Here is a 22,072-nt window from a genome sequence, read left to right as displayed (position 1 = left end):
GGACCACAAGTTGAATATGAGTCAACAGTGTGATGCTGTTGCAAAAAAAGCAAATATGATTCTAGGTTGTATCAACAGGTATGTTGTAAGCAAAACTCGTGAAGTCATTCTGCCGCTCTACTCTGCACTAGTTAGGCCTCAGCTGGAGTACTGTGTCCAGTTCTGGGCGCCACATTTCAAGAAAGATGTGGAGAAATTGGAAAGGGTACAGAGAAGAGCGACAAGAATGATTAAAGGTCTAGAGAACATGACCTATGAAGCCAGGCTTCATGAACTGGGCTTGTTTAGTTTGGAAAAAAGAAGATTAAGGGGGGACATGATAGCGGTTTTCAAATATCTAAAAGGGTGTCACAAGGAGGAAGGCGAAAATTTGTTCCTCTTGGTTTCTGAGGACAGGACAAGGAGTAATGGGCTTAAAGTGCAGCAGGGGAGGTTTAGATTGGACATTAGGAAAAAATTCCTAACTGTCAGGGTGGTCAAATATTGGAATAAATTGCCAAGGGAGGTGGTGGAATCTCCCTTTCTGGAGATATTTAAGAACAGGTTAGATAGACATCTGTCAGGGATGGTGTAGACGGAGCTTGGTCCTGCCTTGAGGGCGGGGGGCTGGACTCGATGACCTCTCGAGGTCCCTTCCAGTCCTATTATTCTATGATTCTATGATTCTATGAGGATGTGGGGGTGCAGGAGTTTGGGGATGTAAGAGGCTCAGGACAGGGGGGTTCCAGTGTATGATAGGCTCAGATTTTGGGTCAGGTGGTGCAGGAGTGTTATGATGCTGCAGGGAAATGGGGGTTTGGTCCCAATTGGGGGCTTGTTGGCCAGGCTTCATTTTTTAAAAAAATATGTCAAACTCAAAAGGTTTTAGCTCAAAAGGTTATATATGAGAGAGGTGAGGAACGTGTTTTGAGTCAAGGGTCACTGGCCCACAGAAAAGTCAGCTAAAATGGCCATCAGCACTTTCTTGGGCAAGAGAGCGTCCACACTGCCATAGATGCTCTTGTGCAAAAGCACAGCTCGCACATGGCAGTGTGGATGTGTTCTTGCACAAGAACTCTTGCACAAGATGTTCTTGCGCAAGAAACAACCAGTATAGACATAGCCTAAGAGTTTCCTCACATGAGCAAAATGAATTTTGTGTTGTACACCAGTACTGAGTTCATGTGGCTTGTTTGGATGTGCCACCTAAGTTATTAATAAATATTTTTAAACCTCTACCTTTTCCCTCTGCTGCCATGTCTCCTCCCCTTGCTCCATCAGCTCCCCTGGTGCCTGCTGCCCTCCCACTCTTCACCCTCCTCTGCTGTCCTGACTCCTGCTCTTCTCACTGTCCTCAGCCCTTCTGCAACCTGCCCCCCTCCACCAGCCCTTCTCTCCTCCCTGTGCCCACTCCTCCAGTAGCCCCACTCTGATCATGTGAGCTACCTCATACCATCTTCTAACACCTCCCTCTACACACCTGCCCTGCGTCTCTCCTCTGATGGTGGTCCCTCCCCTGCAGGTATCTGCCCTTCTGCTTCACCACCAGAATCCCTTGGCACCTACACCTTCCCTTACCCCTGCACCCTCCTGGTGCCTCCCCCTTCCTCAATTCCCCTGTCCCCTTTTCCCCTAATGCCCACCCCTCACTACCCTCTGCCCCCATTCCCCTCATACCTCTGTGCCCTCACACATGACCTGCTCCATCCCGGCCTTCCTCATGGCCACCCCTTCTTTCAAGCCTTCTTCCAGCACCTCCCCTCATCCCTCTAGCCCCCAATGCCTTTACCTTGTCCCCCTCCCACTGACACCTCCCCTCCTGCCTTTTTTCTCATTGTCTGCACTTGGCCCCCTGCCATTTGTCTCTCCTACACCCCTTCCCCTTCCCCTCTGCCTCCGCACAAGCACCTTCCTCTCCCATCCCTTCCCCTTTCCCTCTGCACAAGCCCCTTCCCTCCCTCTACCGTACCTTCTGCCTTCCACTTTGCGGGGCAGGAGTCTGTGCTCTGTCCCCGGACTCTGAACCCACAACTCAGCCATGCGGCGCAACACAGCGCCCAGCAGGTTTAAAATCCCGGGCCGTGATGTTACGTCACATCCGGGTGTCTCCCCACCCACTGGTTTGAGCACGCTGCGCAGGGCAGCAGCAGCCAGCAAGGGGGAGCTCAGTGAAGGTTGCGCATGGCAGGGACGGGACTGGGACAGGGGAGAAACGCTCTGGGGCCGGGGTGGGAGGACGCGTGGGGGGGGGAGTCGGGACCTGCTCCAGCTCCAAATATTGCTGGAGCATGAGCACTACAAGCCCACACAACTCGCCGCCCATGCCTCTGCAGGCTAGCCGGCTCTGTCTCTCTTTTTCAGAGGGGGCGGGGGAGTGCTGGCTCCTCGCGGAACCCCTAGCTTTGCTCTGTGGAACCCCAGGGTTCCCCGGAGCACCAATTGGGAAACACTGGTCTACACTGTAGAACTGGATATATTCTAGACCCTCTTTGTCGACAGAAGCTTTGTTGACAGTATCTGTTGACAAAAATTCTGTCGACAAAAGCCCATAGTCTAGATGTACCCTTGGAGCTGGAGCGAGGAGAGAAATGGACCAAGTAGTAATAAGGCATGGATTTCCCAGATATATCTATGTCTAAAGCTGTGGGGTGGGGGGAACCCTAAACTTTGGAACAACAGATGTAAGTAGAACAGGAAATGTTTAGTTAGATAAAATCAGGTTATTTTCTTTGTTTTTTAGTTTGGTTAAACTCCTCGGTGCTAAACCTCCCTCTACACTGCAAATGAAAGTGAATCCCAGGGAAGCAACTCTCTGTGCTTTAATTTTTTGTGGTGTTGTTGCTCTGTAACACCTAGCAACCAAGTATGTCATCTTTGTAAATAAAATTATCTTTTTTAAGACTACTGTATGGTTTAATTCCTGAGTCCTAGAAGGCAGGCGATTCTATGTGCACATGCCTGAGACTGAAGGTCCACTATTATAAAATTACAGTTTGTTTTCAAGCTCTCTCCTAAGGGAGGGTTAAAGAGGTTGGGTTAGGTCACAGGAAGAAGTTCTGAAGTGCTTCTTCCTGGCTTTTAAGGAGCATTTGCATTTGAATGGTGGCGATGTACCACCCAAAGTCAGGGAGTCTGTGACCTTGGAGAGTTTTTTTTAGCAGAAGCCTTTAGTAGCAAGGCATTTTTAAGGTCTTTTGTGAGGCCCACACCTGCATTCAAAGTGCCAGAGTTGGGAACAGTTTTGACAGCTGTTTAGTGCCTCAGCACATAGGAATTGCAGCAGTTTTACTACATGTGGCAAGAGAGAAAGCCATTCAGGGTTCCTCCATTCCCTAGTTATAGAGGTACTCTATTAGGACCACACATCTCTGCAGTTGCACTTCATCTTAGGAAATAATTTTTTACTCACGCATTTCTCCAGGGTCTTCCTGACTTTTTTCACTAAGGGTATGTCTACACTTGCACCCTTTTTCGAGAGGGGATGCAAATGAAGACATTCGAAATGGCAAATGAAGCCGGGATTTAAATATCCTGCGCTTCATTTGCATATTCATGTTATCGTGCTATTTTGAAATAACAGACGCTGTTAAGACGCGATTATTTAGAGAGAAAACTCTTCTCTCAAAATAACCCTTATTTCTCATACAGTGAGGTTTACCAGTTATTTCGAGAGAAGAGTTTTCTCTCGAAATAACCGCATCTTAACAGCGTCTGTTATTTTGAAATAGCGCCACAACGTGAATATTCAAATAAAGCGTGGGATATTTAAATCCCAGCTTCATTTGCAATTTCAAATGTCTTCATCTGCATCCCTCTCTTGAAAGAGGGTGCAAGTGTAGACATATCCTAAGTGTTTGGCTCTGAATTTTTTCTTAAGTGTTCTGTCCTGCACCCACAAAGTTGATAGGAGCTTTGAAGATTACATCTCAGGGTATGTCTACACTGCATGCTTCTTTTGGAATAAGCTTTTCCGGAGGAGATCTTCCACAAAAGCTTATTTCAAAAGAGAATGTCCACACCCAGAAGTGCAACGAAATAGCGATATGCTATTTTGAAAGATAGCGTCCACACTGATTGGACGCTATCTCTCTTTTAAGGCCACCCAGAACCAGATCAGGCAGGGCATTAGATCAAAAGTTGTTCTGAGACGCATGCTTAAAGGGATCCCCCTGAACAGCCGTTTCTCATCTTCTTCTGCTTGCTTGCCTACCTCTCTGAGGGAGAGCAAAACATTTACACAGATTTCCCTGCTTTTGGACCCCACAGCACTCCTTGCCATGAAGCCAGAGCTGCCTCTGGCAGTGCAATGGCCCCACATTGCCATGCTGCAGTTTCTGCAGCAATTTTTGCAGGCTGCCTTCATGGTCCTGCATGAGCTTGACTCCGAGCTCATCTTTGGGAACCTCTGCCAGTGTGCGGGAGCAATGCCCTTGCAACCACACTCCGTGGTAGAGAGATGGTTCTGGAGGCTGGATACCATTTCCAAATGGTGGGACCAGCTAGTGATGGAGCAGTAGGACAACGAGCAGTGGCTCCACAATTTCCGAATGAGGAAGGAGACATTCGTGGAGCTGTGTGCCTGGCTCGCCCTGCCCTCCAATGACGGGACACCCAGATGCGACCCGCCATCCCCCAGGAGAAGCGAGTCACCATCTGGAATCTTGCAACACCAGACAGTTAGCAGTCCATGGGAAAGCAGTTCAGCATGAGAAAGTCCACCATCGGGGCCCTCCTCATGGAGGTAAGGCACTCTCGGGCTGCAGTCCCTGGAGCAAGGAGAGTACTGGAAAGGGGGATCCTAGGGAAAGGGGGATGTTAGGAGCGTGGGGGGTGGGCTGGGGACGGGGGTGAAGCCCCATCCCTGGGGGCTTCTGCAGTCCCACCCTCACACATCCCTGAAGCGGGGGGAGAGCCACCACATCATAGGGGGTGGCTGCTGGGGTGTTTGTGAGGAGGAGGGTGAAGGGGCTCAAGGACCTCCCAAGGGCTCAGGCATCCCCTCTGATTCTCTGTTTTGTGTCTTTGTCTCCTTCTGCAGGTGGCGAGGGTCATAAATGCTCTTATACTGCACAGGGTCATCAGCCTGGAGACCTGGACCCCATCTTGGCTAGATTTGCCACCCTCGGCTTCCCCAGCTGTGCGGGAGGGAGAAGAGGGGGCTAGAGATGGAACCCACATCCCCAGACCACTGGACTGCCCAGTATATAAACTGAAAGGGATATTTTTCAATGGTCCTGCAGGCCCTGGTCGACCACCGCGGACAGTTCATAGACGTTTTTTTTGGCTGGTTGGGGAAGGTGCACGATGCCTGCATATTCCACAACTCCAGCCTGTAACAGAAGCTAGAGGCTGGCACTTTCTTCCCCCAGTGAAACATCATGATCAGGGATGTTGAGATGCCACTGTGCATCGTAGGGGACGTGGCTTATCCCCTCATGCCGTGGCTGATGAAGCTATACACTGGCCACCTGGACTCAAGCAGGGACCGCATCCAGGCTGAATGCACCTTTGGACACTTGAAGGAGTGGTTCAGGTGCCTCCTGACCTGCCTCGAAGTTGGGGAGCGCAACATTCCCCAGGTGGTGTCAGCCTGTTGTGTGCTCCACAACATTGTGGAGAGGAAGGGGGAGGCCTTCCTTCCGGGTTGGGGAGCAGAGGCCGGATGGGCCTTTGAGCAGCCGTGCACAGCTGCTATCTGCTAGGCCCATCCGGTGAGGGTGTGCATCCCGGAGGTCCTGAGGGAGAGTTTCTCTGAAGGACCTCAGTAACTGTCCCCAGGGCCTCTTAACTAGATACCTGTGCCTTGCCCCTCTCTGCCTTTCCCACAACAACCCTTCCCTTCCCCCCTGTAACCTCTGTTCCCTGCAGACAGAATAACAACAAGTGTTTAGTTTTCAGAAAAATAACTTTTAAAAAAAAAAATTGGGATAAAAATAACTGGGGAGGAGGGGGACTGAGAACGTGGTTATGGGGAGGTGAGGTGAGAACCTGGGAGTGGGGAGGAGAGGCTCAGAGCTGGGGCTGAAACTGATGGTTTGGGTGCTTGTTCAACCTCGAGTTCAGGGACCTCAGCAACCTGAGAAAATGGGGGGATAGGCGGGGTGGGAGGAAGGTGTTGGAGTGGGGTCAGGCATAAGAGGGGGAATGGGGGCTGGGACTGGTGGTGGGTAGGCCATCCAATGCCTGAGGCTCCCCCAGGGTCAGGTGTCTGGCTTGTCTGGTGGTGAATGCTCCAAAGTCACAGCTGGTCTGGCTGGGGAGAATAAAGAGGCATCCCTGGAGACACTGTCCCTGAGGCCTTGCAACAGTTCTTGGGGCAGATGATGGTGATGTCCCCAGAGCAAGGCCATGTGTGGCCTGGACGAGAGGTCCCCAGGGAACCATGTTTCCCACCCTCCACATGTCCCCATGGACAAGCAGGCAACGGAAATGTCTGGCCTCACTGGGATCCAATGGCCCGGAGAGGGGCCTTGAGCTGCCTGCGCTTCCATCGGTGCCTGTGCCTGGCAGTGTTGCCCCAGGAGCGGGTGGTGCCTGAAGCATGCAGGCAAGCTTGTGTGCCATGTACGGCACTCCAGAGTCTGTGTGCGTGTACCCTTGTCCCCAGCCTCCTTCCAGCAGTGGCTGGTGGTGGGAGGGTGTCCCCTCCCCCTCTCAGGGTCAGAAGGGTGTCTGGTCTCCCTAGAACCTGTGGGCAGGTCTCCAGGGTGCTCTGAGGATGCTTCCTGGGGCTGCATGGTGCAGACTGGGGCTGCATGGTGCAGACTGGGGCTGCATGTGCATCCACATGCACAGGCTGCAGCGCAAGGGCCAGGCAAAAAGGCCGAGCAACAATCGCACCAGCACCCCTCTGTGCTCACCACCCTCACCCTGTGTGTGTGTGTGTGTGAAAAACTAAGAGCACTAACCTGAAGATCCCTCTCCGGCCTCAGAGGATGCCTGGGAGACATCCAGGACTGGGGTACCAGCTCCAGGGTGACAGTGCTCGCCATTTCTTCCTCCTCTTCCAGCTCCTCATCCTCTTCCTCTTCCTTCTCCTCATGGGCTGGGACCCCTGGGTGGGCAACGACAGGTGCCTCCAACCCCAAGGCCACCACCACGGATGGGAAAGGGTCTGCATCACCCCCCTGGATGCGGTACAGTTCTTCATAATGGAGGCAGGAGTGGGGTCCTGCATCGGAGCGAGAGCTGCGTTCTCTCGCCTTGGAGTAGCCATGCCAGAGCTCTTTCACTTTACTTCGGACCTGCTCATGGCTCCTATGGTGGCCCTTCATGTCCAGGGTCTCAGCCATCCAGCCATATATGTCAGCATTACACTATCTGGAGTGGAGATCCTAGAGGTTCTCCTCCTTGCCCCATACCTCCAGCAGGGCTAGGATCTCTGCCCCAGATCAGGACCTTTTCTGTCACCCGGTAGGCTCCTGGGAACCTTGTGCATGCTCCCTCAGAGGGCCAGTGGGCTCTTAGGGGTCTTGTGGCTGGGACATGAGTGCCCACACGCCAGGCACTGGCAGCTGTGCAGTGTGTGGCGGCTCCCAAGGCCTGCTTCCTGCTCCTGTCCCTGGTGTCTGCAGCTGTAAGAGCTGCCGGGAGGCAGGAACTATAGATTTGTGATGAGAGTGGATGGAGTAGACAGCAGGTCACCTGTGTTGTTTCCTGGTGTCATCTTTTTTTTTTAAAGAACTCCCTCTTCCGCATCAACACACGCCTTTTTCCGAAAAAGCTTTTTTGGAAAAAGGCTTGTGCCTCATTGAATGAGGTTTACCACTGTCAGAAAAAGCCCTCTGTTATTTTGACTTTCTGTCAAATAACGCAATTGCAGTGTGGACGCTAGTATTATTTTTCTGTAATAACAGCTGTTATTCCGTAAAAATGCTGCAGTATAGACATACCCTTACATGCAATATTTACTAGTGAGAATTCATGACACCTAAAATAGCAAATGTATTTTAGATATAATCTTTATTATTTGTGTTATAGTCACGCCTGGAGCCCCAGTAAACCAGGAACTCATTTGCTAGATGCTAAAGACACCAGGAGATTCAGGCAGACAGATAAGGAAAACTTTGTTCTGGCATCATATTGATGTGAAAGTGACATTTTAGCTTCACATATGAATTTGAAAGTCATAAAATTTATTTATTTTAATCCCACAGAATAAGAAGTTATGGCAACTCTCACATACTTATTCTTGTCTTGAAAAAATGTGTAGTCAATTATATCTGGTCTACTAATGTTTCAAATCCCTAATTTATTTCTTGGTACTCCTACAAAACAACCTTTTAAATGGCCTAGCCCACTTTTCTTTCATTATTGGGAAAATAATTCAAGATGATGTTTATCATCTCAAATTTCATCCCAGAACATATTTACAGCTTTGTTATAAATTCCTGACAACAATGTATGCTTATAGGAAAAACTAGCCCTTATGACAAACTTTTGAATTTAGCCAAATGAATGATACCATGCTAACTAGGGATCGAGGTCTTTGCCAATTCATTGTCCAATAAGATTATTCTAGGTGGAAGTTGATTTGTTAGGGGTCATACTTTTGTGTTCATTCTGGTTTTGAACTTCTTCCACAAGGCTCTTTCAGGAATGAAGAAAACAATATATAGGCTGTTAGCAAAATATGGCCATGTGTGAATGAAGTCCTTAATGAGTGTAGAAAAAGTGCAGTCAATCTATAAATCCTTTCCATGCTTTTTGTTGTGCAGGTGGCCCCAAGCATTACAGTATGGGCTTTGGCCTCTTAGTCTTAATGCCTGTTTTAAATCCTATTTCTCACCATATCATATTTCATTATGGTTTTTTTAAAATCTTACTGGCACTTAATTTTGTTTAGTGAAAGGAACTGTGGGAAAAACCCCACACAAATCTTTAGCATGACAGACTTTCATATTTGTTTTCTGGAATGTGATTTGCAGAGGAGATAGGGCCCAGAAGAATATATTACTGGGCATTATTGGTGTGTTAAAGTCACCCTTTTAACCTATCCTAGTATAGTTGATTGGATCCGATGGCCTTGAATTTTAAGCCTCAGTAAGTCACATTTTGCACTTTGTAAATGTTTATTTCCAGAAGAGTGTCACTAAGTGTGCCTTGAAATGGTCCATTCACAGAATTATTTCATGGGGACAGATCAGATCCATTTTAACAGTGAAGCTTGCAAATCTGCTTTTATATTAACAATAGTAATCTTTGTGCTAATTGGTGTATTGACTCTTGAATCAAAATGAGCATGTGGTATCTAAAGCAACAATTCAAAATATTGCACATTTAGCATTACACCTGTAGAACCCAATCCTCAATATAACTATCAAGATCATTGAAACTGTTTTCTGATTATTATCATTGTTTATCATCATGAATACATTGGGGTGTGTTAATTACACTTGTCAAGTGGATAATTTTCTATTGCCTTCTACCAAAGCAGAAAGAGTAATTTTAGAGGTTTGTCTAGCACTTACTTCAAGTGCTATCCTATAGATAACGTATTTCTTAATATCAATCAAGCCTTTATTTCTTGCGGTGCTGAACATATTGTCTTGCATCATGATATACCATTCAGTTCTATAGCATTGTCTCTTGGAAGCAGCAGCACAGGAAATAACCCAGTGCTCTAGTGAAAAAGAAAGCTAGTATAAACTATTGACTGTCTTGAAAGCCTTTCCTGTGCACTTTAGTCTTTTCTTTCCTGTAGTATCACTTGAAAGCATTGGCCAAAATAGTTTTTGTTACTCGGCTGTCACACAATGCATATATGCAGCAGTGTTGTAGCCATGCTGGTTCCAGGATATGTGACACACAAATGGGTGAGAGAATCTCTTATTGGACTAACTTCTGTTGGTGGAAGACACAAACTTGCAAAGTTTCAACAGAGAAGACAGCTTATCTTTTTCAGCAACAGAAGCTGGTCCAGTAAAAGATTGTTTCACCACTTTTGTGTGTCAGGTATAATGCATGCTCTCTCCAGTTTAATATTGCAAGGCTGCGTCTAGATTGGCAAGATTACGTGCAAATACTTTTAACGGAAAAGCTTTTCCGTTAAAAGTATTTGCGCAAGAGAGCGTCTACACTGGCACGGATGCTTTTGCGCAAAAGACATCTTTTGCGCAAAAGCTTCCGTGCCAGTGTAGAGACACTCTTGCGCAAGAAAACTCCAGTGGCCATTTTAGCCATCGGGCTTTCTTGCGCAAGAAATTAACTTGGCTGTCTACACTGGCCCTCTTGTGCAAGAATACTTGCACAAGAGGGCTTATCCCTGAGTGGAAGCGTCGGTGTATTTGCACAAGAACTACTGATTTTGTACAGTACACAGTCTGTGTTCTTGCGCAAATACTCGTGGCCAGTGGAGACAGGCGGCAAGATTTTGCGCAAAAATGGCTGCTTTTGTGCAAAATCTTGCCAGTCTAGACGCAGCCCAAGAGCGTAATAGCTGAGAGATTCACAGGTCATGGAGATTGAAATAATATGGTAAGATTCTGTTTCCTTTTCTTCTTTTGTAACAAAGTCTAAGTCTTCATTAACTTTCTTCTGGAAGGCAGGTCATCATTTGGGTTCAAATCTATTTGAATCTAGAGGCAGAGAGAGAAATTAGGGCTTGAAAGGGATGAGTACACTGGAGCTGGGAAGTGTGACTCTCAGCTTGTACAAACGGACTCATGCTACCCCAAGACACCATCAGAACAGCATCTACACTGCTATTTTACGTATTCGCTTAAGTGCTAGGTTACATCTTGTCTAATCATTCACACCTGTGAAAAGTGGGCGTTAAAAGCTAATGTTCTTAATTCTTAGCACTTTGTACCTGATTTGCACAAAAATATGTGATTCTGCAAGGTGTGAGGCAGTGGAAAGTTAGGTCCAATTTGAGTTTTGCCTAAGTTAAAAACTGCAAGGTTTGACCCTTTGTGTGTGTACTCATGTGCAAAACTCCTATAGGAAATTATGTATTTCTTTTATTATATACAGCATTGATTCTTAGGGTACGTCTAGACTACAGGCTTTTGTCGACAGAAGTTTTGTTGACAGATACTGTCAACAAAGCTTCTGTCGACAAAGAGCGTCTAGACTACATCCAGTTCTGTCGACAAAGCAAGCCACTTTGTCGACATGACAGTATAGACACAAAGGACAGTGTAGATGCAATAATGCCTTCTGTCGACAGAACTCTGTCGACAAAAGGAGTTATTCCTTGTAGAATGAGGTTTACAGCCATTGACAAAACTGCTGAGTTCTGTCGACGTTATGTTATGTTATGTTATGTTATGTTTTGTTTACAAAACCCTGTAGTCTAGACACACCCCAAGTGATGCTAGAAATATTTTGGTGACTTCAAAAATACTGGAATGATACCCAATTACCAGTTGCTCCTTAGCAAAGATTTCTTCTGTAAATTTCACTGCTGCTAGGATATAAATCTAGCAAGAGAGAGAGAATTTTAATAGACCCTAAAAGATACATCAGGTTGTTCTTTTTATCTTATATAGTTCAGGCACTGAGCTGCTAACCTAGCTTACTCATCTGTACCCTGAGTGTTCCCAGAATCTGCTGCAGTCTTTAAACTTAAAAACAGTTCCAGACTGTTAAAAGTCACTTAATGTCAAAACTATCTTTTTAAAAATGTGCTAACTTCATGCTTGGCAGCCATACACTATACACTTTGAAATAATTAAGTTTGTGTCCTGTTAGTAGTAGTTGAAGTGCAGGAAGTCAATGCAGCAGCTTAAATAAACCAGTCATTGTGTTAACTAAATGCAAATCTAAATTCTGTTAACCAAATGAATCAAATTCAGATGCAGCATCCAAACCCAGAGGTAACAGTTCCCAGTCAAAACAATTTAAATCTACACACAGTAGTGTATTGTGTACTTTCCATTAAATTCACTGAACTATCCAGGCATATAGGAGACAGTGAAGAGACATTGCACTTTCTCTTTAATTAGTTCTTAGAGAGTAAACTGTTGTTTTTGTGAAATGTAGTAAAAAGGAAAATGACATACAGCATCTATACGTTCCCAAATCCTGCATGTGTCATGGGATCTCTAATAGTTATGTAATTTCACAGTTCATCAAAGTTGCACAAATAAAGAACAAAAAGATTAAATGGCATTAAAGGGATCTGGTTAAAAAAATGTTGTAGTAAGTCTTTCTTAGTAAAATAGATTTTATTTTTCTTTTAAAGTAAATGTAGACTACAGCAGTCCTGAAAGGTGTCAAAATATAGAGAGAATGAAATTTGCTTTGCCTAGTACAGGTATATCATCGAGCTGCTGGCTTTTCTGCCCATCTGTGTCTCAATTGTGATTAAGAGAGGGTGGGAATGTAATTCTACCTCCATGAGCATGTGGTAGGTTTTCTTCCCACTGAAAATACCACCCAGCGTGATGATAGAGCTTGTGTTTGTACACATCTGTCCTCTTGGAACTGCACGGAGAACCATCAGATTTAAATGTTGATTCTATTGCAGTTTACTCTCTCCAGTAAATAACTTTAGGATGTACAAAATGACTTTTGATCAGCCAAACAATGTGCTGAAATATTTGCACAAGAACTTGCTACTGGGAATGAATCACTTATACTGTAATTACATGGCACCAAGACATTCTGTCACAGCTGTACAAAATACTTACTCGTTCACTCTTGGGGGTGTATTCTTTTAAATGAATAGTGTCCAGCTAACTTAATATTTTAAGCCAAAAGAGAATTAGAAATAACACGTGTTTCCTTTGTTTTTTTCAATCCATACAGTGTGAAGGGAGCTGATGCTGGCAACGTGATCAGAGTATTTGTACCGGATATTGGGATGTTCATTGCTAGCTTGACCATATGGCTTGTCTGCAGAAACCTTGTGTTGAAGCCAGTGACAGAGGATGCAGCACAGTACAACACGCAATTTGAAAATGAAGAAATGGTATTAGATGCACATTTATGCCTGTATAATTTTGTTTGTATTATCATAGTGCCTAAGAGCCCAGATCACAAATCCTATTGTGCTAGGTGCTATACAAATACAGAACAAGAAGACACTCCCCATTCTGGACAGTGTGTAATCTAAGTGTAAGACTAGAGTGAGAGACAATACATAGAGACAGACAGGGAAATATAAAGAAATAACTAGACAACATAGATTAACGTGACTTTAATACTGTGCTTGAGGGGCCTTGTCTGAGCTACATTTGAAAAATATCTCACAAATGGTTTTAAAAGTGACCTTGGTTTCAGAAAACTAAAAAAGGCTTTTAAGGAGAAAAACATAGCAAAATCATTTGTCCTAAGGAAACAAAATGGAACATTTGGATAATTAGAGCATGAACACGGTTGCAGACTTTTACATATGGGTCTGAATTTTCAAAGTATTCAGATCTAGGGTCTTGATTTGGCCCATTACGGTGACAAACTAGCCATGACATTTGGATATGTTTCTTTTCCAAAATTTGAGGGTATTGTACTCAGAACTGGTATTTTGCAGAATTGCTTGAGATTATGCTTTGGGAAATAAAGACAAAAGCAGGAATGTCCAGGAATAGTAACATCTATAAGGGAAGATATTTTATGTACCATGCTTTTTGGAAAGAGACAGTTAAATTTGTGTGTAATTTTCTTGCCTTTGTCTATTCTGGGTTCATAGTGGCATCCAGGGAGCAGAGAATTCCAGAAAAGATTATAAATTAGAAAATATCCTATAGCTACAGAAACAAATTGACCAAGAAATAAAGAAGCCCATTTGGTCACAATAGGGACTGGCCCAAATGACATAATGGAGTCCTATGTAAATCCCAAAAAGATTTTTTTTAAGGACAAAATGTCAAGCTGGTTTAAATGCCTCGAATCTCATTTTTCTAGCCTTTTATGGGTTTAAGAAAGAGCCCTAACATCACCTTGACTTTATTTTTGTATATAGTTGATTGTAAAGATATTTTTTCAGAGAGGACTATTACAACTCATTAGTTTCATATAGAAAATGTATTTGGAGATGACCTACCTCTTTGTGAGCTACAGGCTGGGAAAGGTGGGGTGCAGCTTTGGAGGGGAAGAAAATGAAAAGGTTCCTAAATGTTATGTTTGCATTGGCTGTATTTTGGGACTGCAAAAAGCTGATCCAATTCCTGGTGCACATTAGATTAGCTACTTTAGGCCTTCTGCCTGTAGCTCTCATAGGCTGTTCTGGTATCCAGGTGTCAACTAAAGGTTGCAGCTCCTGGCCATGCACTCTTCTTCATGCTATACCCAGATATCTCAGCCAGGCTAAGCCGGCACTTCTGAATCACCCTGGGACTTGGCTAAAACAAGCTTGAAAGCTGCTTTTTGCTTGAGTGGTGCAAAACATTTTAGCAGAGGCTAAAATCTGCTGCTGTATCAGCAGTGGGAGATGTTCCAAGTGTTGTGAAGAATGGCCCCATGAATATGACTGATAGGCAAGCTGAGCTCTGTCCGTCTCTGTTAAAAGAAAGTTGTATGTTACCGAAGTAGGCTCTGGCCAATATCTTTAAAGCTATCCATCGTCAGTATAGAAAATGATTGTCCAAGCATTAAAGACAAGAAATCTGATTACAGAAGCACTTTGGGAGAAGATGAGGGTGCATTTGGGTTTGTCAATATCTGAATGGGGTTTTTACAAGCCCCTGATTTGATATCCATTTTTTATTAAGGCTAGAGATGAGTCCCAACCTGAATGCTGGGTGGAGAGGAAGTGATAGAGAGGTAGAGGGTGCTGAAGGGGATTTGAAGCTGGGCTATGGCAGGTAAAAAAGGTTACATAGTAATTGTCCTGGAATGTAAAGTAAAGCTATACTAGCAAATACTGATTAAATAGAACAGAATGGAGGTTTTAAATGGGATCTTTCATACATGGACTACCTCAAGGCATATCAATTAGCTATTAGGATTTTATTTAAAGGTAGAGAGAACTTATTTGGCTACCTTTTTATGTCATTACAGCAAAACACAACCAAATTCATTACTAATGTTATATATATTATAAATTATTTACATATATTACAAAGTACAGTGACTATGTTTTTATGTTTGAGTTGAAAAATTAGCCATATAAATAGTTGAATGTAGGTGGGAAACTATACATTAATATATTACACAGCAGTGATTTCTTTTCACCATCAATTCATTCACAGCAGAACAACCTATATAGTCTTTAAAGTAAAGTAAAAATTAGTGAATGATAAGTTAAACATTTTTTTAAAATATTATCAACTTCACCTGTTGGGGTTCTGCACAAAACATTGTGTAGTTATGCTTGCTACTTAGAATGTTCATAAAATGCAGTAGAATCAGCTACAAACAGTGGGGTCTTTACATAGCTGTGCTGGCTGCAGGGAGTGTCTGAGTTTGCAAGGTTTTGAAGGATCCCTAATTTTTTGCATATTGGCCCCATTTGTGGTGTTTTTAATCAATATTTTGGATTTATGTTTTGGATGACTGTGTTGGAACAGGAAACCTAAATAAATCAATACACCAGGTCTTCAACACCGCTCTGGTTTAGTGATGATCATGTTTTAGGAAGGACAGTGGCCTGGGTCTTTAATTGATTTAAATTGTTATCTTACCCTTCAAATAAAACCTTCTGGAACAATTATAAGCCTAGCATAGTGCCACAAAATGTACAGACTGGGGGTATATAGCTATAACACTTTAAACAAATTCCAGAGTTGAGGAACTTCTGTCAGGGATCCCTGCCACCTGTCTCCAGATATCACATCAACAGTGTATCAGCTGATTTTCCAAATTGCACAGTACCTGAGGAGATAGGAAGTATTTCAGATTACCAGGTCCCAAGCCAAAGAGGACTGTATAACTTCAAAAGTAAACACCTTGACTTGCACCCAGAAACCAGTCTTGAAGATTTATCTATTTAGGGCATGTAGTTGTAAAAGTCCAAAATACACTCAGTGTTCTCTCTGTTTTCAGGGCATATAAGCAGTGTAAAAAACAAAGAATGTATCTACTCTCCGAAATAAAATGTACATCTAAAAAGATCTGATATTTTTTCATAATCAGATGTTGTAAAGATCTCTTGTCACCTTATCACTTTTGAAGAAAGTTAAACACACCACACCACATGAGAGACTCTTAGACTTATCATCAAGAAATTCTGTGATACCCTTCCTCATGCTGAGTAGTGTGTTACTCCATGGTGGTAAATATTTACAATAAAATCAGCAAGACTGTTCACAGAGTAAGGTACAATTCAATGCGTGAAAGGTATTGAAATCCAGACCTAAGGGATTAAGGATAATAAGGATCAATGAAAATATGGAAATCCTGATTCATATTACTTCATCCAGTTTCAAGAGAAACAGACCTGTACCCGAATAAAAAAGGAATACAGTACTGCAAAGAGCTGGAAACAGAGTGGAAGGCACTCAATTATTTGTAAGTAATGGTGTCCCCATAACAAGCATAGAGTATGGTTTTAATTAGTGGTGAGTCATGAATTATAAAAGTTTGCCAATTACCAGACTGCAGTCCAACTCATTACCACCCTTAAATGGTTGCACACTTGGAGCAAATGTGTCTGCAGGCCTTTTTTATTAGGATTCAGAAAATCTAAAGCAGGTGAATTTAGCTGGAGAAGGGCCCAGACTGCAAACTCAGAGAAGCACAATGCCAGTAAAAAAGTATAAAGGAGGGGAGGAGAAAAGAAAAGAGAAATGTTAACTTCTCAGCTGTGTCTGAAAGTATAACAGTCGCTGAAGCAGATGGTGATTTTGTGTGCCAAAATGCAGAGACGGTATATGCTGTTTAATAGATATTTTTAAAAATTGTTTTTCTTGAGACTATGGAAGACTATGCCAGTCAACATGGGTTTATGGAAAATATGTCCAACTAAATTGATACATTTTGGATGAGATGGTAAATTGGGCTGATAACTGTAACAGTGTTGATATAATACACATAGACTTCTGTAAGGCACTTGGGTTAGTAACATGGCATATCGATTACAACATCTAGAATACATGGTTCACATTAAGGGTATGTCTACACAACAACATTATTTTGAAATAACTAGCGTTATTCAAAATAACTGCCAGCTGTGTAGATGCAGAATAAGTTATTTCGAAATCTTGTTGAAATACTGTCAAGCTGGAGAACTTCTTACTCCAACTTCTCTTACTCCAACCCTTAGGCTGGGTCTACATGGGCATGATTTTGCGCAAATACTTTTAACGGAAGAGTTTTTCTGTTAGAAATATTTGCGCAAGAGAGCGTCTATACTGGCATGTGCCTTTGCGCAAAAGATTTGCTTTTGCGCAAAAGCATCCTTGCCAGTGTAGACACTCTCTTGCGCAAGAAAGCTCTGATGGCCATTTTAGCCATCGGGCTTTCTTGCGCAAGAAATTGATGTTGCCTATCTACACTGGCCTCTTGCGCACAAACACTTGCGCAAAAGGACTTATCCCTGAGCGGGCACGTCGGAGTATTTGTGCAAGAAGCACTGATTTTGTACAATACAACATCAGTGTTCTTGCGCAAATACTCACAGCCAATGTAGATAGGTGGCAAGATTTTGTGCAAAAGCAGCTGCTTTTGTGCAAAATCTTGCCAATGTAGACACAGCCTCATTGTACAAGGAGTAAGGGAAGTTGGAGGAAGAGTGCTCTATTTCAAAATAAGTGTAAACTCTCCCAATTTTGAAATAAGCTACGCAATTGATGTAGCTCAATTTGCAAAGCTTATTTCGAGTTAAACCCTGCTGTGTAGACGCATCCTAAAATGAAAAAAAACTATCTAAAGGACAGGTCTCAGAATGTGTAAATGGGGAATCATCACTAAGTGGGTGTGTTTCTAGCAAGTCTCATGGGGATGAGTTAATTACAAGGAAATGATTACATTTTGCCTGCTATATGCTAGTCAGTTCTTTACTTTAGCAAAATGGCTGCATTTTTTAGATGCTGTACTTATCTTTTTAAAGCGTCTGTGGTCTTTTTGGAAAAAAGGTATTGAGTATTTGAAAGATAATGATAATTGGTTATAACATGCATGACTTGTATCTCACATTGAATTTTTTTGTTTGATCATAATATTTTAATTTTTTATCAACACTTGCACTAGGCCTGTTATAACTGATTTTCAGGCTTTATAGTAGAGTTCTAAACTCTTTGCAACAGCTACTCAATGTACAGTTTATCCCTCTGAGCTAAGTATTCAATACTTCACATGATTTATTGCAAGGAAAACATTTAGCACTCTACAATTGTTAACAAGGAATATTTTGAGATCGAGAAATGGACAAATTCAATAGAATCCTCTTAAAAGTTGCAATTCCAGTTTTTCATCTCTCTTCTCTATGAATATTAAATGGCATTATTTATATGAGAAATTATTCATTACACGAGTAAGGGGTTGCAGGGTGTGTCCTCAGCAGATGGTTTTACTTTTTCCCTCATAGAGTGAAATCATGAGCCATTTAAATTCAGCGGAGCTTTTGCAGTTGCTTTCAATAGGGCCAATATTTTACATCTAATTCCCTTGAAAATATTGAGGATCTGACTGTGTCAATTAGCTATAGGTCTGTTCTGGGAGTGTTAGACTTGTGCATCACTCCAAGGGAGTTTTAGGCAACATTGTGCATCAAGGAGCCTGCCAGCAATACTGGATATGAAATACCATTTTATGTTACTGTCAAAATCACCAAACAGAACAACAGGAGAATTAAAAATATTTGGAAAGAGTGCTACAAAAATCCCATATATAAACCACAATATTAAGAAAATTATTACTATTGATTAGGAAGAATGATCTTCTTATGATTTGTTTGGTTTCTATTTATCCTTCACAGACTGTCCCCATTTGTGTTGAAGAGGGGTGGAAAACTGATAAATGCTGTATTTGATTCCCCATCAATATAGGTACTGAATCCTACTGTCATGAGTCATTGATTTAGGTTCCAGAATGAGCAAACAGTTGCTAATGCCGGAAGTGAAATTTGGGATGGCTGTTCTTTCAGTCATTTACTGCCCTCCCAATACATTTTAAAATCAAGAGCCTCAGTCACTTTCTACGTAAGTAAAGGCCTGATCTGTCTCGCAGTCGTACCTAAGTCATTAAGAGGTGTTTAGGTGCAATAATTGTCTGTGATACTTCAATAGCTCCTTCAGCTTACATCAGGGCTGGGCAAAATATGATCTGTGGGCTGGATCTGGCCTGCCAAGGTACTGGATCCCACCTGTGTGAGCCTTAGCTGGCCCCATACCTGCCCTGCTCTCGCTCAGCACTCAGTAAAGCCAGTTGCTGCAGGGTCATGTGCCTCTGTGAATGCTGAGAGCCTGGGGAAGGGGCAGAGGCTTCTCACACTGCTCCCACCCCCAGTAGCTCCCATTGGACAGTTTCCGACCAATAGCAGCTGCCTGTTTGCATGTGACGTGCCCCCTTTCCTCTCATTCCCCCCAGCTCACAGTGTTTGCAGCACATGGCTCATGTATCTGCAGTGAGCAGTACCGGGGCATGGTCCCTGGTTCAGGGACCTGCTGGCTGAGAGCCACCTAGATAAGGTCTCCCAGCAAGGGCCTGCCTCTAGCACCCCAAGCTCTCTCTCCCTCATCCCTCTGCCCCCTGTTGTGCCCTTATCTTATAACCCAAACCTTCTGCACCCCTGCTCCAGCCCCCAGACATATTTCCAGACACTTCCCCTCCTATGCCCCTCCTCAGCCCTCCACCCCAATGTGCTGTCCCTAGTCACAGCCTAAATCTCTGCACCCCACTCCTACCCAAGGTTAGGACCCCCTCCCAGACCCTGTACTCCAGGGGTGGGCAATACAGCCTCTGTGGGTCGGATCCAGTCTGCCAAGCCTTTTGACCCAATCCACAGACGCTCTGCTGCTCCCTCACCCCCAGGACAATTGAGAGCTGGAGATACGGGAGCACGTGAAGTCTCCTCCTCCCCTTCACCAGGTGCCCATGGCACCAGAGAGAACCGTCAGCTGTTCAAAAAAACTGGCAGTTCTTAATAGGTGCCACATGCCCCTGGACAGGCAGGGCTGGGTGCCAAATTTCAAAATAAGCTATTTCAAAATAAAATTGAATTAAGATATGCAATTTGCATAGCGTAAATTGCATATCTTATTTCGAGTTTTGGGTGTAGTGTAGATGCACTCTAAGTGTTGGAAGCAAGGATTTCACCTGCAAACTTAGTGGTGTAAGATTTCCTGACCAAATGGTTGAGATGTAAACATTATTTAAATAGAATTTTTCCAATTAATCCAGTTACTAGCTATGATCTGTATCAATTACACCTGACAATTGTGTAGGGCTATACAGGTTTTGATTGACTAATCCTCGTAACACCCCATTAGGTAGGAAATGAAAATACATATTTACCCTATTTTATATGTAGAACAACAGACACAAAACATGACAATGCAGTTGTAGTCTGAAAAATGTCACTATAAAAATGGCATTTTGAGGCTCTCCATGTGTTACTTATTTCCAGATAAAATATACACATATCTTTTTCTGCAAATGGAAGCGGAGATCTGAGTTAAATTGCTTTGAAAAAGAAACTTGTCAGGAATCCTTACTGGTAATAAAAGTTCTTCAGGTCAAATATTGCCTTCCATCATATTTATGTAACTACCACTGTCTGTGTGTTCTGCTCTCTTAAGACATCTGTGGAAACCCGTTATCTTCTGTGAGTTTGCATAAGCATAGCTGATTGGAATTTAGTTAAGAATTCTGCTGATGATAAATTAAAAGGAGTAGAATACAGTTTTCTCTCTCTAAACTGAGTGGGCTTTGTAAAGCTGACAGGGCTTTAATGTTACAACAGTTTATTTCAGCCAGTAAACACTCTGACTCACTGGGGTCTGCTGAATAAGAAGGAACCATTTTTACATTGCAATTTTTCAGAGTGTAATAGCACTTCAAGCAACTTGCCTTAGGGCATTCACCAAGAGCCAGAATTAGAACTCAGAAATTCCTGTCATCTTAGTACTCACCATATCTGTCTTAAGTATATTTTGCACTTCTGTATAGCCTACAATCCAAACATTCTCAAACAAGAATACATTCATTCAGACATCAAGTTTATAATTGTGTTCCCTGCTATTACCTTCCTGTTTGTCTATATCACTTGGTACACATAAATTGATGCATAATCTTTTGGTATCACAGTTAGCATTAAAACTGATTCTGACATAGTTGTTCAAAACTCAAAATAAACTTTGAGGTTTGGATAAATTCAGATAACCCTCCCCCCCCCCAACACACACCCTATTTCTCATTTTCTCACTCTGTTTGCTAATTTTGGCTTGGAGGAAACATCAAAATACAGCAAAAGAGGTTATTTTTGCAGTCTTTATTATCTAATTTGAAGGAGGAGGCACCTGAATTCTCAGGAGACACTATTTTTGTGGGTTTTCCAGTGCCATTATGCAGATTCAAAAGGTCATATAGTGTAATACATGTAGCAAACTTAAGAGGCTTCTCCCCGCTTCCCCCCCCCCCCCCATTTTGAGCCACAGAACTTTTTGAGATACTCCTATATAACATCTCTGGTTAGTAGAATTTGCAATGACGACAACTATGAGATTTGTAAAGGGTTAGAGTTATGTCCTTTCTAGTGTCCAAAAGTCACTGAATGACTGTTCTTTGTATACACATATGTAGTGTCTTTAGTTGTAGGTAAATTTAAAAAAGGTTTTCTGGTACAAGAATGAATTCAAATTGAGACTAAGGTTGCCTGTTAGTAAATAGATTGATAGATTTAGGATATCTCAGTTAGTGTTTATACTGTAGCAGATGAAACATGTAAAAGCTAGATGTAATTAAAGCAGTCCCCCTCCCTCCCAAAGTAGCTAATGGATATTCTGGCCCTAGCCATGATAGTTCCTGCCACAGAAGCAAAACTGTTTCTCTGCCTGTGCTTTATCTTTGTTTGGCAGTTTTTAAAAGTGTTTTGTACAATGAACAATCCTGGGAGTTGCTCAAAGCTGAAAAACCTAAACTGCATTTAGTCTGTTTATAAAAAATGTTATGGGGCCCCATTCTACATAGAAAAGGTCATGAAGACACATTTTTATTACTTTAAAATGTTATATACTAGTTGAATGGAGAGGTTTATTATGGAAGTAAAAGT

At 43.0% G+C, this 22,072-nt stretch overlaps 1 protein-coding gene across 12 annotated transcripts in view; it reads left to right on the top strand.

The window, feature by feature from the left end:
- PIEZO2 (piezo type mechanosensitive ion channel component 2) overlaps positions 1 to 22,072 on the top strand; it is a 423,840-nt gene that overhangs the window by 234,943 nt on the left and 166,825 nt on the right. For all 12 annotated transcript variants that reach the window (XM_075920992.1, XM_075920988.1, XM_075920987.1 and 9 more), the window contains one exon: positions 12,733 to 12,895. In XM_075920992.1, the coding sequence (XP_075777107.1) occupies positions 12,733 to 12,895 (163 nt within the window). The remainder of the gene's footprint in view (positions 1 to 12,732; positions 12,896 to 22,072) is intronic.

Source organism: Pelodiscus sinensis, chromosome 2 (genome assembly GCF_049634645.1).
Source record: "Pelodiscus sinensis isolate JC-2024 chromosome 2, ASM4963464v1, whole genome shotgun sequence".
In the NCBI taxonomy this organism is placed as follows: domain Eukaryota; kingdom Metazoa; phylum Chordata; order Testudines; family Trionychidae; genus Pelodiscus; species Pelodiscus sinensis.
Note: the sequence above shows the minus strand (reverse complement) of the source record. Positions and strands in the feature narration are given on the sequence as shown.